The sequence below is a fragment of the Thamnophis elegans genome, chromosome 12, assembly GCF_009769535.1.
Source record: "Thamnophis elegans isolate rThaEle1 chromosome 12, rThaEle1.pri, whole genome shotgun sequence".
In the NCBI taxonomy this organism is placed as follows: Eukaryota; Metazoa; Chordata; class Lepidosauria; order Squamata; family Colubridae; genus Thamnophis; species Thamnophis elegans.
In genome coordinates, this window is record NC_045552.1 from 53,408,714 (window position 1) to 53,425,204 (window position 16,491).

The 16,491-nt window shown below is 42.0% G+C and overlaps 1 protein-coding gene across 1 annotated transcript in view; it reads right to left on the reverse strand.

Moving 5' to 3' along the window:
- Positions 1–6,530: 6,530 nt before the first annotated feature.
- Positions 6,531–16,491, reverse strand: part of GRIA3 (glutamate ionotropic receptor AMPA type subunit 3) — a 170,454-nt gene continuing 160,493 nt past the window's right edge. Inside the window, 3 exon segments of the mRNA XM_032228546.1 lie at positions 6,531–6,914; positions 10,448–10,695; positions 14,421–14,535. Of these exon segments, the coding sequence (XP_032084437.1) occupies positions 10,450–10,695; positions 14,421–14,535 (361 nt within the window). The 3' untranslated portion in view covers positions 6,531–6,914; positions 10,448–10,449.

Genomic DNA, 16,491 nt, shown 5'->3' on the forward strand with positions numbered 1-16,491 from the left:
GCTGGTTCTCCCAACGACTCAAAATTTCTGCTTCTACTGGTTCTCCAGAATCTGTCAGAACCTGCTGGATTTCACTCTGCCTTTATACCTGCAGGAGGTATAAACTGCCTTCAATGACAGATGGAGTATCACATTGGTTGGAGGACTTCAGTCATAGCATGGTAATGCCTGGTCAAATTTTGAATGATGTCAGCTGAGGAGTCATGCCAGTCATAGGCAAAAATGCATGGACACATTGAACGCGGTAAGGAAGACGCAGTGGTGAGGACAGCTATGTGTCTGAACCCTGATTGTGATGACTCATGGCAAACCCAAGAAAAGGTAGATGGATCGCATCAAGGAGGACATGAAACACCTGGGTGTCAACCCTGGATCTTGCCAAATGTAGATGGTGTTGCTGACAAGTTGGCATTGTGGCTTGTTGGCTTCCAGCCCCTGCAGCAGCAGTCGAGATCAGAGGAGGAGGAGGAGGGAAGGAGGAGGAGTGAGGGAGGAGGAGGAGGAGGAGAGTGTGAATCAGGGTCAGCATCAAGGCAACCTGAGAGGAGGAAGAGGGAATGGAGCTGGCAGAGACAGAGAGAGACCAAGGCAGAGCCTGGGCCTTCCATCATCTCTCAGATGGAGAGTCAAACAGCCCCCCAGGTCTGGAGGTGGCTGATGATAAAGAGGAGGAAGAGCTGGGTCCAGTTCCTGACGCATGGATGTGCAGAAGGCAGTGGAGAGGAGAGCAGTGAAAATCTATGGCAGGTCCTTGGACAGAAGAGCCACCGCTGCTAGCGAAACCCCACCCTAGCTCTGGGGATCAAAGGCAGGGGGCAGAGATGAATAGATGTGGCAGACAAACTATTCATCTTCCGGATGGACAGACTTATTAGCCTACAGCAAGCGAAAACTGTTCGCTGGCGTTGCGGATACTCCTAATAAATGGATCCTGCCATAATGAGTGAATAAAGTTAGGAAGAAGAAGAGAGATGAGGTTGTAGGTCCACCCCAAAACACCCATGTTTTTGTGAATTCTGCATCTTAACCCTAGGCTTACTTTATCTCAAGCAAACTATACCGTGGGTAGCTTTTGTGTTCCTGAATACTCGAAGGGAAGTGGTCATTGTACCGTAAAACAGCTACTCAATGGACCAAAATATACAACATCATCAATGGAATTAAAGAGGAGAAAACAGAGAGATCTCCTCTCTATCTCCAAGCATCCTCAAAATCCAGGAGAAAGCAGCCCAGGTGCACCCACCACCCTATCCAGGGGTGGGTTTCAACCGGTTCGTGGCGGTCCCTGCGAACCGGTTGGTCGCCGAAACCGGAAGTAAGTAACTTCCGGGAACGGCAAAGGGCGCGCCCGCGGTCCTTACCTGGTTTTGACGAGTTCTGCGCTTCCACGCATGCGCAGGATGCATACAGCGCCTGCGCGATCATCCAGGAGCAGCTGGAGCGTCGCACAGACGCTAGTACGCATGGTGGCACCGCGCGCATGCACAAGGACGCCGCCGGCCCCGTTCCAACCGAATTGGTTGGAACGGGCGAGAAACCCACCCCTGACCCTATCTATTCCCTGCAGCCTTGACCTCTTCCCTGGATGAATTGTACGTGACAGTCGAAACATTTCCATCCAATTTGATTGTCTCTACCCAGATGTCATTCAGTCATTCTCTATTCTTGAAGAACAAAAGGAGCTAGTCAGCTCACATCAACAATCCTGGAGTGCCCTCCCCAGGTCAAGAAGATGGAGATAAGGAGAAGGAGCATTGCATAAGGGATTCGGACCCTCACCCTCTCTCCAGGCCTTCCGAAAAGCCGTCAAAACCTGGCTTTGCCGGCAGGCCTGGGGGTGATGAGTTCCCTCCCCTCTCGAACATGTATGGTTGTGCGACTGTTGTCTACTTTTATTATTTGAATTTTGTCTTTTTATGTTCCCCCCCTTTTCCCCCTTGAATTGTTCGCCGCCCTGAGTCCTCCCGGAGAAGGGCAGCATACAAATAATAAAATACAATACAATTAAAATACAATACAATAAGGGAATGAGGGATGGAAGGTCCGCAAAAGTTCTCTGTGGAACGGATGTGATGGGATGATGGCCCTGCTATTAAAAAAAAAGAAGATATTGAGACTCTAAAAAAAGTGAAGAGAAGAGCAACCAAGATGTTCAGGGACTTTAGGCTAAAACACACGATGAAGGGTTGCAGGAACGGCATGGCGAATCTAGTGAAGAGAAGGACCAGGGGAGACATGATAGCAGTCTTCCAATATTTGGAAGAAACAGAGTTGGAAGGGACCTTGGAGGTCCTCTAGTCCAACCCCCTGCTTAGGCAGGAAACCCTACATCACTTCAGACAAATGGTTATCTAACATCTCCTTAAAGACTTCCAGCGTTGGGGCATTCACAACTTCTGGAGGCAACTTCTGTTCCACTGTTCCACTGATTAATTGTTCTAACTTTCACGAAATTTCTCCTTAGTTCTAGGTTGCTTCTCTGCTTGAAATAGTTTCCACCCATTGCTTCTTGTCCTACCTTCAGGGGCTTTGGGGAATAGTTTGACTCCAGGAGTGGGTTCTTGCAGGCACTACTTTGATACCCTTGGGAAGCCCCCGGCGTGTCCCACAACAGGGCTAGTACCTTGGCAAGCAGAACTACTATTCTGCAATAGCATTGCGGCTACTGTAACAATGCCACACGCTAAATTATAAAAAATAATCCCGCTTGCTTTCTGCAACAGAATTCGTTTCTGCAGATTCCACCGTTTGCCGAGGTATTTCTCTTTGCAGAACGCAAAGAATGACCAAACCTGTCCTATATCCGATGGAGTTCCGATTCCATCTTCTTCTACGGGTAAGGTAAAGGTTCCTCTTGCACATATGTGCTTGTCATAACCCGACTCTAGGGGGTGGTGCTCATCTCCGTTTCAAAGCCGAAGAGCCAGCGCGTCCAAAGACATCTCCGTGATCATGTGGCCGGCATGACTCAACGCCAAAGGCGCATAGAAACGCTGTTCTCTTCCCCACCAAAAGTGGTCTTATTTTTTTACTTGCATTTTTACATGCTTTCGAACGGCTATGTTGGCAGAAGCCAGGACAAGTAATAGCAATAGCAAATAGCATTAGACTTATATACCGCTTCATAGGCTTTCAGCCCTCTCTAAGCGGTTTACAGAGTCAGCATATCGCCCCCACAGTCTGGGGTTCTCATTTCACCCACCTCGGAAGGATGGAAAGCTGAGTCAACCTGAGCCGGTGAGATTTGACCGCTGAACTGCAGATAACAGTCAGCTGAAGTGGCCTGCAGTACTGCACCCTAACCACTGCACCACCTCGGCTCTTAACGGGAGCTCACTCCGTTATGTGGTGCTAGGGATTCGAACTGCCGAACTGCCGATCTTTCTGATCGACAGCTCAACGTCTTAGCCACTGAGCCACCGCGTCCCCACTTCTTCTACAGTAGGCATGACTATTTAGTCATTTGGTTTGAATTTGCTTGATTTAAGCTTTTTTCCCCCCCATGTTCCCACTATCCATAGCAACCTACCCATCAAATCAAAACGACACTTGTTACTCTGCATTCCCACATACCCACCTGATACCATTTAGGGCCAGGAGATCTTTTTAAAAAGCAGTTTTCCTAAGGAACCACACTCTCGCACGGATAAAAATTGGCGAACAACCTTCCCACACACAACCATTCAACCAAGATATCTGCTTAAATTTTGTGGTTGGTTATTTTTGTTTTTTTTTTTAGAAAAAAGAAAATGCAAAAATGAGCTGCTTTTTTTTTTTGTATTTGGGGGTCGAGGTTTTTTTCTGATTTTTTTTTAAAAGAAAAAAAAATCTTTCCTTTACAGTTTTATTTACAAATGTATTAAAACTCTTTGTACAATGCCCCATTCAAATGAGGCTCGGGAATTGATGCTCACACATGCAGTTAGCCAGAAGTTCATTTGGCAAGGATTTCTCTTCTTCTTCTGTTTTTTTTTTCCTTCTGTTCATGAAGTGCAATTTCTAACAACCATCAAGAAACAACCTAAAATTACTTTTCGAAAACCCTCCCCCCCAAAAAAAAGGCAAAGAAAAGAGGAAACCAAAACATTTTTTTTTTAAAAAATGCCTTTGAAGGTGCTGTGGCTTCATCTGCGCAGCTTCAAATTAGTAGCAGAGATATTTTTTTTAAGCAATTGATACTCCCCTCCCCCATTTTTAAATTAACATGCACGTTTTTTTAAAAAAAAACTTACAACCCATTGACCAAACTTATCACTGGCATAAAGCCTTCACTCTGAAAAAGTTATTCTCATTTGATAAACATACATTTCTTTTTATACAGCTTCTATGAAAATGTCTCCCTCCCCCCTGTTTTTTTTTATATTTTTTGTTCTTTTCTCTTTTTTTTTTTACTTAAATACAACATGTTTTTGCACAGCATTTTGCATTTCCTTTTGCTGGAACATTATAGCATTCAGGAATTTAAAATCACAGTTTCAGGAAAAAGAGCAATTTCTTTTTGCTTAACATCTCTGTAAAAAAAAAAAAGAAAAAACCCTCACGCGCGCGCGAATGCCAGCTTGTTCTTCGGGAGAAAATGTTTCCCGCGTGAATTTTCTTCTTGTTGTTTTAATGTTCCATATATATTTTTTTTGTGACAATGAAATGAGCACTTCCCCCATTTTATTTCTACAGGATCTTCGTCTTATAATGAACTATCAAATATATCATCAAAGATCTTTTGTCTTCCTTTGAATAAGCTATCAAATATATTTCCAGTGACTTATTTCAAACATTGTCTTCTCTTTTTTTTTTAATTATTATTATTATTATTTTAAAGGAAAAATATATATCTATCTATCTCTATGTCTTATTGACATTCTTAAATTGAATTAATATGTCCAGTATGTCGTTAATGGAATGAAATGTCACAGAGCTGTCACGTTTTATATTAGAGGTAATTAGTAGGCAGATTTTTCTCCCCCTCTTTTCTTTTTGAAACTTAATTGTGGTTTATCTTTTCATGCTGGATGGATGAAGGAGGTGTGTTTCCTTTGGCCATTCGAAACCAGCCTGATTCATTTCGCATAGCTCTGCCTAAGTTTCTTCGCCATCCCATTATTCCAAGACCTTCATCTTCCCACCCCCAACTCTGAAAACCTGCAAGCCTATTTAATTAGAATCATCGGTGATTAAACCTGAATTATTATTATTATTTTTAATCCTCTCAACCCTACCGCTGAGCTCTCCGACGTAAGTGGACTTTGGATGGATTCACACCCTTGTTTATGTCTGAAAAACTGTAAGGCAGTAACGCTTAACTCCCCATCTTGAGTGTCGAATTCTGGAATGCATTATATACTCTTTACAAAACTCAAGATGATTTTTTTTAAAATTATTATTTAAAGGAAAAGTAGCCGTGGGAAACAGCTGAGAATAACTACAGTAAGTTACAGAAACTGGTCCCCTTTAATATACCATTCTGTCTTTTTTTCCCCTCCCTCTCTCTCTCTCTCTCTCTCTCTCTCTCTCTCTCTCTTTGTGACGCGAGGTTGAAAACCACAACTGCTTCACCTGAGCACAGTGCTAAAGTTACCTGTTTAAATGACAACGCAAAGATGAAAAAGGATGGACAAGCCCGCTGGTCATTTCAATATTCAGTGATAAATCAGTTTTGTTCTGAAGAGATATAAGTATGTTTCTAAGGGGACAACATAGCAGAGAACAACATTGGGGTAAGTTACTTCTCAAAGCTCTACCGGATCATTCTATGATTATCGTTATTATTACTCAAGGAAGCACTTGGAGGTGATCATTGAAATGGCTGGGACACCTGCCTACCGGCCTGATTTCTCTCTCCAAAGTGATTTTTAAGAGAACAGTTGAAATGAAGTGTGTGTTTGTGTGTGTGTGTGCGTGGTGCGGTGGTATAAAGGTGGAGCTCTCCCCTCCCAATCAGGAGGCTGTGAGTTCAATCCTAAGTAGAGGCAGATATTTCTCTCTCTGGGCATGATGAGAATCTATCTGCCGATTAAAACTCCGCATTGGCGACAGGGAAAGGCATCGGGCCAGTAAGGGCTCAGCTCCATTCAGTTGTCCCAACTCCACCCCGCAAGGGATCACAGGTGATGATGATGATGTGTGTGTGTGTGTGTGTGTGTGTATGCGTAGACCTCATATATAAAATACATATATATATATATGAAGTCTACAAGAGTGATGGTAGACAGAAAATTCTGGAAAGAATAAAATGGCAGGAAAATAGCATGAAAATATCCCAAATTTCAATGAACAGACAGTTCCAGGAAGAGAAGCAGTGGATTTCTGAGGTGTATTAGGAACAGCGTAACATTTTAATAAGCAGAGAAAGAGGGGGCATGAAAATCCTTCCTCCCCCCCCAAAGATCGTTCATGTTTTCTGTGCAGCGGTATCAAAGAATGGCTTCTGTTGAACGTTTAAATTTTCTTTTTCTTTCTTTCTTTCTTTCTTTCTTTCTTTCTTTCTTTCTTTTTCTTTCTTTCTTTCTTTTTTCTTTCTTCTTTCGTTTTTACAAGAATGCTTTCCACGTCTTTTGTTTTGTCTCTCTCTGTCTCTGCCTTTATGAATATTGTCTGCTGAGCGGACTGGTCTCTTGCCACGTTTTTGTTCATTTTTCAAGCAAAGCAAAAATATTATTTATTTATTTTTTCTGATGGTTTTTGCATTGTTTCTAAAGTCTTAAGAATCTCCTGTTAAGGCACTGAAGGAAAACAAAACAAAACAAAACAAAAACAAAAAAGAGAATCCTGTGAAAAGTTCTTGGCACCATCATCAGTATCGTGTCGAAAACCGACACCCGGGAGAGAGAGTAAAATTGGCTCAGGTGACCAGGATCACTGAAGTAACTGGGAATCTCGGTTGTTCCTCCCTTTGCAAGCCATGATAAATGCAGGATCTGTAACGAGATGACAAAAAAGCTGAGCTGCAGAAGCAAAATCATACGCAGGGACCAGGAAACAAACACCAGAGGAAGGAGGGGGAAATCACCTCAGGGGTGGGATTCAGCTGGTTCAGACTGGTTACTCACCCGGGGTTCTGGAAAAGGTAAGTTTTAGCGCTGCTTTCAAACGCACTGCGCGCAAGCGGAGCATGAGTTTGGCGTGCATGCGCGCTCAATGAACTGGTTGTTACGCCAGTTGACTCCCACCACTGGATCATCCCCTTACTAAATTTTCTTCTCCTCCCCCTTATTTTCTACGGTTCAGTGATATAACTCAAAACAGTCCACCCTTCTCATTTTTGGCGCTGCGCCCTTAAGATTTTGGAGCAAGCGACGGACCTGAGTAGAAACCAAATCATTGGCCTGAGAAGATTGTTCAAGATATTCATTTCCTGCCCCAAAGGTGCTTTCTCCAAAAGGCAAAGTGGACTTTCTTAGTTTTCTGAAGAAGAACTGAAAACATTTCGCTTCTCAACCCAAGAAGCTTCTTTCATTCTGAAGAAGAACTGAAAACGTTTCGCTTCTCAACCCAAGAAGCTTCTTCCATTCTGAAGAAGAACTGAAAACGTTTTGCTTCTCGACCAAGAAGCTTCTTCAGTTCTTCTTCAGAAAAAACAATAAAGAAAGTCCAGTTGACTTTCATAAAAGCATTTTTGGGACAACCATGGTCTGGATGATTAAGAATCCCCATGTAGTAGCAATGACCGTAGAGGAGACCTCACCATACATCTGACTTGGTTGATAGAAACCAAGATTCAAAGCTGCTCTTTTGGTCCGGTTAAGTAGAATTAGTGCCCTCCATGGAAAGGAGATATGTGACTATTTATTTTGTCAGCTGTCTGCTTTTATAAGTTCCACCACAAGAACAAAGAGACTTAGAACTTCTCTCCTCAAAATTTCTCTTCGATTGGACAACAGGAGAAAGACCTCTAAAAAGTACTTACCATTGCTCCACAGTTCCCCTTAATAACATACAAGTGAATATCACATATAGAAGGTTTTTATAAAAAAAAATGGAGAAAATATCAACAGCATCATTTTATATGTGTGCTCCTGGATGGGTCATTAGTTTCAACCGGATTGAATGTAGGGCTGCAGAACTAATGAGAAAAAGAAATGAGATGCTGACTTCAAACCCAGATTTAAAGACTCTGCAAAGGAGCAATGGATTCATATTATTTAAGAATTAACTGTAATTTTGGATTTAAATTGCTATTCAGAATCTTTGGTGGCGTGCGGGGGAGGGGGGAGGTAACCAAGGGTGGGATTGAAAAAATTTAGCCCGGTTGCTAGGTGGGTGTGGCCACAGTGGCCACACAGTGGCAGGGCTGGCATTTTTGCCCTCCCCAGGCTCCAGGGGCTTTTCTCGAGCCTCTGGAAGGGCAAAAACGGCCTTCCCCGAGCTCCAGAATCCCCCCGGAGTCTGGAAACAAATCTGTTTCTGGATTTCCGGTACTTCCGGAAGGCCTGTTTTTCGCCCTCCCAGAGCCTCTGCGCCAGTGGTGGGATTCAAATAATTTAACAACCAGTTCTCTGTCCTAACAACCAGGTGAGTAGGCAGGGCTTAGTGGTCACGTGACTGTGTGGGCGTGGCCAACTCAACATTACTCAGGTCGATGGGCACTTTGCCTTAGCTGCGACAATGGAATAAGGATTAACCGGAGAGGCAGTTTCTGTAAGCAGGGCAATAAAGATTAAGCTAGAAACAACACCAGAATGTTTCCTTCCTGCCTTCCTTACAGGATTAGCCCTGTAGAGCAGAAAAAAACCAAAAGAAGATTTCTTCCAACAACCAGTACTCTGAATCTCTTAGAAAGTTAAGAACCGGTTCTCCTGAATAGGTGCGAACCGGCTGAATCCCACCACTGCTCTACACAGGCCCTGCACTTACCTGGCATGATGAACAGGCCTCATGGAGACTCCTGGGTGGGCTCAGCCGGTCCTTGTAACTACCAGTTCAGCGAACCAGATTAAAATTAACATCTAGTTCGTCCAAACCGGTCCGAAACGGCTGAATCCCACTCCCGAATCCCACTTCCTTGAATGCAACAAATGAACTAAGGAGTTTATACAGCTCAATGTAACTGTGTCAAGTTGATGGGTGAACAATCCCAATTCGAGTGAAGTAGACGTTGCATTAACATTCCTTGATGCTACTCTTAGATAACTGCTTTTCTGTCGAAATGATTGGATGGGATTTCAGCCTTGATAATAAGTCTCCCTTTAATGTATGGCTCTCCAAAGCTGAATCAAGTAGCTGGACTTTCCTGCTCTTTCCTGCAATTTATTGGAATTCTGAACCGAGAGGGAGAAGTGATTTATCATGTTTGAGAAATAAATAATCACCAATGTCCATTTCCTGAGGAAAAGGTGTCACGCCAGGGAAAAGATGGATATCATCCCATCTCCAGATAGTACTTAATCTATGTAAAAATATGGCTTTAATATTCTTTCTTTTTCTTTTCTTTGTAAGTAAGTAAAATCTTTATTACGGTCAAAGACCAGCAATACACATTAGTTTTTACACTATATTAAAAAATACTAACATTAAAATATAATTAAAAAGCATTGACATTAAAAGTGGATAATAACGTAATGGTCCAAAGATTGTTAGAGGTATGTCCAGATAATTGGTACAAGATGGTACTATACTTCTGTAGCCAATTTTTTTCTTATGGACATTGCAGCAGCACAGAACTTTGCCACTGCATACGTAGTAACCGGGTTAGTGTCCTGGAGGAGAAAGCCTAGATAAAAATGGTCTGCCCTCCCTGGCAATCTCTCTAATAAGGGGAGAATATGTGCAGACCTACAAGCTCTGTACAGCTCGCAGTGTAATAGAACATGTGAATTAACTTCCACTTCTCCTTTACCACATATACAAACCCGTTCGGCTATAGGTGTACTCTTATACCTGCCCTGGAGGAGTGCTGAAGGAAGAATGTTAAATCTGGCTCTGAAGAAAGCTATTCTTTGTTTTGGGGAGATCAGATCATTTAGATATCTTGCTTTAATATTAAATACTGTGCTTTATCACAGCAAGTCCTTCTGACAGAAACAGGGGTGTGTTGATAGACGGAAATATTTGTAGCTTGGGTGTGGTGCTCTCTGAGCTTGGTAACCAAACCAAACCTATGCCAGATGTCTCAATACCAAACTAGGTAACATTATCAATGCATTAATACTGTTTTCCAGTTTGGTAATGAAACGTCTGCAATAAAACAGCTAATTTCAAGGGACCCCCCCCCAAGATGTATCAATGAATGAGCCCCTTCCATTGATGGACTCTACCAATTGTTGATTGACAAACGATTTAAGAATCAACTTTGCAAATCAAGAAAAGGGCATTTCTAGGCGTCTTGCAGTCCAACGTCCCAGATGTTCCTAAGTACTAAAACGTTACTCCAGATGCAGAGGGAGAAGACAAAACACCAAAACACGTAAAAAAAAAAAACCAGTGGGTTTGCTTACTCAACCTTTAGCCATACCACTAGATCTTTACACTTTCTGTTCCATACACGTTGTATCCTTCTCTGTACGTGGCATAATTCTGGGTATTGGGTGCAGGAGCTGGCTTAAAGTTTTGTGTGTTCTTTGTGAGTTTCATTCGTTTGGACTCTGCCCGAGACTTGTAACAAAACTCTATCAAGGCCACCGTCATGGCAAGCCCGAGGCCTCCAACCAGGATGTAAAACACCCCTGCCACATTGCTCAAGCTGAGTGCACTGGTCTTGTCCTAAGAAAAAGGAACCAGACGGTTAGCTTCAGAGTAGTAAAATCAACAGACAGATGGACATTGTGCTACTTAGGCAAAAGAACGAGAGGGATTTGCTACGAGACCCTAAGGCTTTTCCTGCGTTTGAGCGTAAAGCTCTTCTTCACCCAAATCTTTCAAAATACAATCATCAACATTTTTGATAGATTAAAGTTACAAATCATGCCCCAGAAAAAGAAAAGAAAAATTAAAAAAAATAAATTAAAAAGGCTTTATAAGAGGAACACACCCAGAAAAGACAGTTTCATTCCACCCCCAACCCTCATCCATTTCTCGAGTGCTAATTACGCACAACGTCATCTCTGTGCTATTAACCACGTTTCACAGTTTTTATGGTGAGTATGACTGTGTATCATCTAATCATCCCTTGGAATGTGTCAGGTATTCCCACTGGAGTGGGGCTGAAGAAAGCAGGGTGAATTTAAAGAATTTCCAAAAAAGAAAAAGAAGAAGAAGAAGAAAAAGGGGGGGAAAAAAGAGGGAGGAGAAAAAGGCCTTTGAAAACGGTTTTCAATGGAAGTCTATAGATCGATCATCCAAATTTGACGACTGTTTTTCCCTGGCATCCTAATAGCCATGTCGTAAGATGCTGGTCAGTTAGTTTTCAGGCTGAGCTGGCTAACGCAAATTTCGTTCTGAACATCAGGGCTGAACGAAGAAAGAAAACAATAACTCTAGCCCAAAAATAAGATGGATTTCTGCACTCCCTGAGCTTGTGAATCCTTAAGTCAGAAAGGGAGGTGGCGGGAAATAACTCCTGGGGTTTCTATTTTGTCTGATACGTCATTGTAACCATTTTGCTGCTGGATTGGTTTACCAAATCCCTCGATTCTCAGTTATGGTGAATCCTCCTACTTTGAGCTGTGACACAAAGAAAATCAGATGGCTTGCCAACATGAGGAAGTTGTGCTGGTACCACTGAGTGTGAATCAGAACCGCAGTCAAGCTGATTCAGGTCCCCAGTGTGGACCGAGCCCTGTTTCGGACTTCCAAAGAAGGGAATATTTTGGGAAGCCTAACTTGGTCAGCAAACATAAAAACACCCAACAACTTTAATGTTGTGGGACACGGTCCAGCAAAAACAGTTAACGGGGGGGTGGCCTGCCAAAAAATAAAAAAATCCGCGCGAGGGTCTAGAAATCAGCAACGAAGAGATGGAATGCTGAGTTCCTCCGTGTTGAACGAAAAATCTACACCCCCCTTAAGCCCTGTACGCACAAAGGGTGTGATCCAGCTTCACAACGGACTCATTTTAAAACCAGCACAACTCTCTCATGTAGGCAAGGCCTGAGCGGTTGATGTCAATCTGGATTCCAGACCAATCTGGCAGACATTACAGAAAACTGATGCTTTAGCAATAGTTTGCAGGTTGAGCCTCCGCTTACCATAAGAGTAAGAGTAACCGTAAGTAGCCAGGTTGTTTTTATTTTTTATTTTTATTGTTTTTACAAGCGGTCTCTCAAATCGGCTTCTCATATGGAATCCCTTCAAGCACCTTCCCCCCAAATATAAACCAAGAGAAAGTCAAGGGCATATTGAGAAGCCCCGCGGGTCTTCATTGAATTTTAAGTTCCGCTTGATTCCATTTCAAATTTGGAGTTACGATGAGGCTAACCCTGCAGTGGTGCATTTAAACGTCCATCGGCCCACGAGTCAACTGAAATTGAAAAGGCTATATCCTAGCCCTCCTGAAACCAATACATATCTCGTGACTTCAGCAGGGCCAGGGGATGGAGCCTTCTGGAAAAAGAAAAATCTGAGAATGCTGATTAGGAAAATGACCTATCGTCCTTTTTTTTTTTTTTTTTGGTTGTTGTTTAAAAGGGGGGAAAAAAGGCACAAATAAGAAATATTCCATTTCTGTTTATTTACAACAGGAACCGGACATCCCGCTATGCCTCGAAAAGTGCATCCAAAAAAAAAAAAAAAGTGATTTGAATAGTTGGGACGGGGGAAGGGAAGAGGGTTTTCCAATGGTCTCATTAAAATTCATTCTCCGATGTTGTGATCCCAAGGGGGCAGAAAGTGCTTTCTTCCAAAATCAAAAAATAAAAACTGGGAATCCGAGCCCTGTGGTTGTTGTTTTAATGTCCAGCCGGAGCAGCCAGCCGTAGGATGGCTTCTCCCATCATCATCATCATCATCATCATCATCATCATCAACAACATCATCAACACCCCAGCAATATAATTGGTGTGTCTATTAAGCCGAAAGCCATACCGTTTAAAAAGAAAAAAAGAAAGAGGGGGGAAAAGAAAGAAAGAAAGAAAATCAAAGTCTGAGTTTGGAAAAAAAAAAGTTGTTGATACGGAATGTAGCAATACAGTAGCAAAATGGTTTGATGAATAATCGTGGTGTTTTTTGTTTTTTTTTAAAGCAACCGAACGGCTAACATTAATGGAATGAATTTGCAATAAAACAACACAATGTTAGATTTTTTTTTTTTTAAAAAAGAAGAAATAAGAGGATGCTTTATGCTTATTAAATACTTTATCCTCTTCAAAAATGCTCGTTTTTAGTACTCAGGAATGTTCTGGGGTGTTTTTTCCCCCTCCCTTTTACTGTATAGAGAAAGAAGCGACAAAATTTCTAGGCGAAAATCTGTGTCTTTTGTTGGTGTTGCGTATTTATCTGGGCAAAAGGGAGAAACCATGAGGGGACTATTTAATAAATATTGAGTGACTTGGGCCAATTTGAAGAAGCAGAAACAAAAAAGCAAAAACCCCTCGGTTTTAAAAAAAGATTGAAAGACAGAGGAGAGAAAGAACAGAGTTGCACCATATGCAAAAATAATAATAATAATAATTAATAATAATTATTAATAATATTGTAGGGATGTGTTTTTGTAAAGAAAAATAAAGTCAGACTATCCTTTTGGCTAAGTCTTCAATGAAAGTTTCCTTTGGTATATAAAAATAATTCTCTGCTTAACCTTCTGAAGATAAAGACTTACACTTAATGGAATGGATTTGCAATAAAACAATCCACTATTGATTTTTTTTAAATGTTCCAGGTTTTTCTGGGGGGGAGGGGATGTTTTATGCTTTTCCAACTATCCGCTCGAAAACGATCAGCGTTAGCCTTGGTGAGTCTCTTGATTTGTTTGTATTTGCCCCATTACTGTATTCAGAAGGAAGTTACCAAATAAATAAATACATTTTAAGGGGCTTTTGCAAATTGTGAGCGGATAAAGATTTCAATCAAAGGCAAACTTGGGGCATTTTTTTTAAAAAAAAAACATGCGTGAGATGTAAAAGCCACTGGATAGTTAATTTAATATGGAGTGACTTTGGTCCATTCCAAGAAAAATTAAAACGTAAAAAAAAAATCCCTCAACTTAAAAAAAAGAGACACAGAGAGAGCAAGAGAGAGAGAGAGAGAGAAGAAAGCAAGAACGAAGTTGCACCGAATGCAAAAAAAAAAAAAAAACCCCTCCAAAATATTTAATATTGCAAAAGAAAAAATTGAAATAAAGGAAGTCGGGCTATCCCTTTAGCTAACTCTCTATTGAGAGGGTGATCCTTTGAGAGGGTCAAAAAGCTCACTGCTTAACCTTCAGAAGATAAAAGCAATAACTTTGTGGGGGGAAGAAATCAAACGAGGGCTCAAAAAAGGAATAATGGAAAAAGGAAAAAAAAAAGGAGGAGGGGATCAGAGAAAATCCTTCAGCAAACTGCAAAACTAACCTTGCTTCCGGAATCCTTGGCACCACATTCACCTTTATCGTACCACCATTTGTTTTTCAGCTTGTCTAAGATGCCTTGTTCACTGAGTTTCAATACTGCAAGGTTTACAGGAGTTCTTTACGTGGGAAATAACATAAATAACATTATATTATGTTATTTTATGTTATTCAAGCTTTAAACTACTTTCAAACTATACAAAGCGATAAAGCAGGGTTCCTGGCTGCAAACGTCAAAAGATATCGCTCTAGTAACACTAGCTGCGTGTAAATAGAGATATACATATATACATATACATATATATATATATATACATATATATATATATATACATACATATATATACACACATATATATACATATATATACATATATATATAGGAATATTTAGCTCATACTGCAGGCAAACTGGATCAAACCCCTTTATCAAGAAAGTTTAAACTTCTAGAGCACCACTCGAACACCAGGTCCTGCCCATATCGCTTTGAGTAATCGGCACATGCTGTTAAATCCATTCCGTGGAAAGCGTGGGATCTGATTTCCCCGTTTGGTAGGTTGGCTTGCCACCGTTTGTCAGCCTACGGTAGCTTTGAGACGGACTTTTTCTCCTCAAAGGCTCTCTTACTGAGCTAACAGAAAGGACAAAAGGAGCCAGCTGGTTCAAATAACCTTTACAACCACCATGTCGTGTCCTCGTGTCAAAATCCTGTTCAACCATTTCGTGATAAAAGTACTGTGTAGAAGAATCTTCTCAACTAACGGTTAGCACCTGTTTGGGGCTGGAGGAGAAGGACCCATGGAGTTCAAGGAGGGGTGGACTTCGCTCGCTTGTGACTACGTGGGGATTCTAGGCTGATTCCTCTTTTAACTCCACCTCTAGGTTCTGCCATCCTTTCTCCTGCCACCCAGCTATTGGGTGAGAAATTCAAGAATAACCAGGTTTCTCTACCCAAGGTGAAAAGAAAAGATCAAACATTTTCTCAAATCTATAGGCAACATCAACTGTCTGCAAGTAGTTAACACTTTGGTTAAAAAAAAAAGACCCCACAAGGTCCTGATGTAATGGCATGTGGGAATGACCTTGTAGGCAAGAAGAAGAGCCACAGATTAGACCTGTGATGGTGAACCTCTGGCACACGTGCCTGGAGTAGCACAAGGAGCCATGTCACTTTGCACGTATGGTGTCGCCCATTCCCCTTCCGAGGTTCTGGCATGTGTGGACATGTGCCAATCAGCTGGCCTTTGTGAATGCAGCAGTGCCAGAAACCAGAAGACCTAGTCTTCCATTTTCCGGCGTAAGTATGAATGCCAGCCAGCTGATCGGGCATGGCAGTAACTGGAAGACTGCACTGGAAAACTTTTTCTCTCCCAATGCACAAAGAAATTAGAGAAGAACAACAAAGATGATTAGTGGGCTGGAAGCTAAAACATATGATGAACAATGGGCAGGAACCGGGAATGTCTAGTCTGATGAAAAGAAGGACTAGGGGTGACATGATAGCAGTCTTCCAATGTCTGAGAGGCTGCCACAAAGAAGAGGGGGTCAAGCTATTCTCCAAAGCACCTGAGGTCAGGACAAGAAGCAGTGGATGGAAACTCATCAAGGAGAAGACCAGCTTAGAACTAAGGAGAAAATTCCTGAAAATGAGAACAATCAATCAGTGGAAAGGCTTGCCTTCAAAGGTTGTAGGTGCTTCATCACTGGAGAAGAGCCTAATGCTGGGAAAGATGGAGGGCAAGAGAAGAAGGGGACGACAGAGAATGAGGTGGCTGGATGGAGTCACCGAAGCAGTCGGCGTGATCTTCAATGGACTCCTCAGGGGGATAGTAGAGGGAAGGAAGACCTGGAGGAACATTGTCCAGGGGGTTGCAATGGGTCGGACAAGACTTTGCAACTAACAACAACATCACTGGAGGTTTCTAAGGGGAGATTGGTCAGCCATTTTTCTGGAATGCTACGGGGTCTCCTGCTTGAGCGGTGGGTTTGATTCCAACTCTATAATTACGTTATTCTGTTGTGTCATTCTGCTTCCTGGCACTGCTGCCAATGTTGAGACATCAAGGTAAATTTCC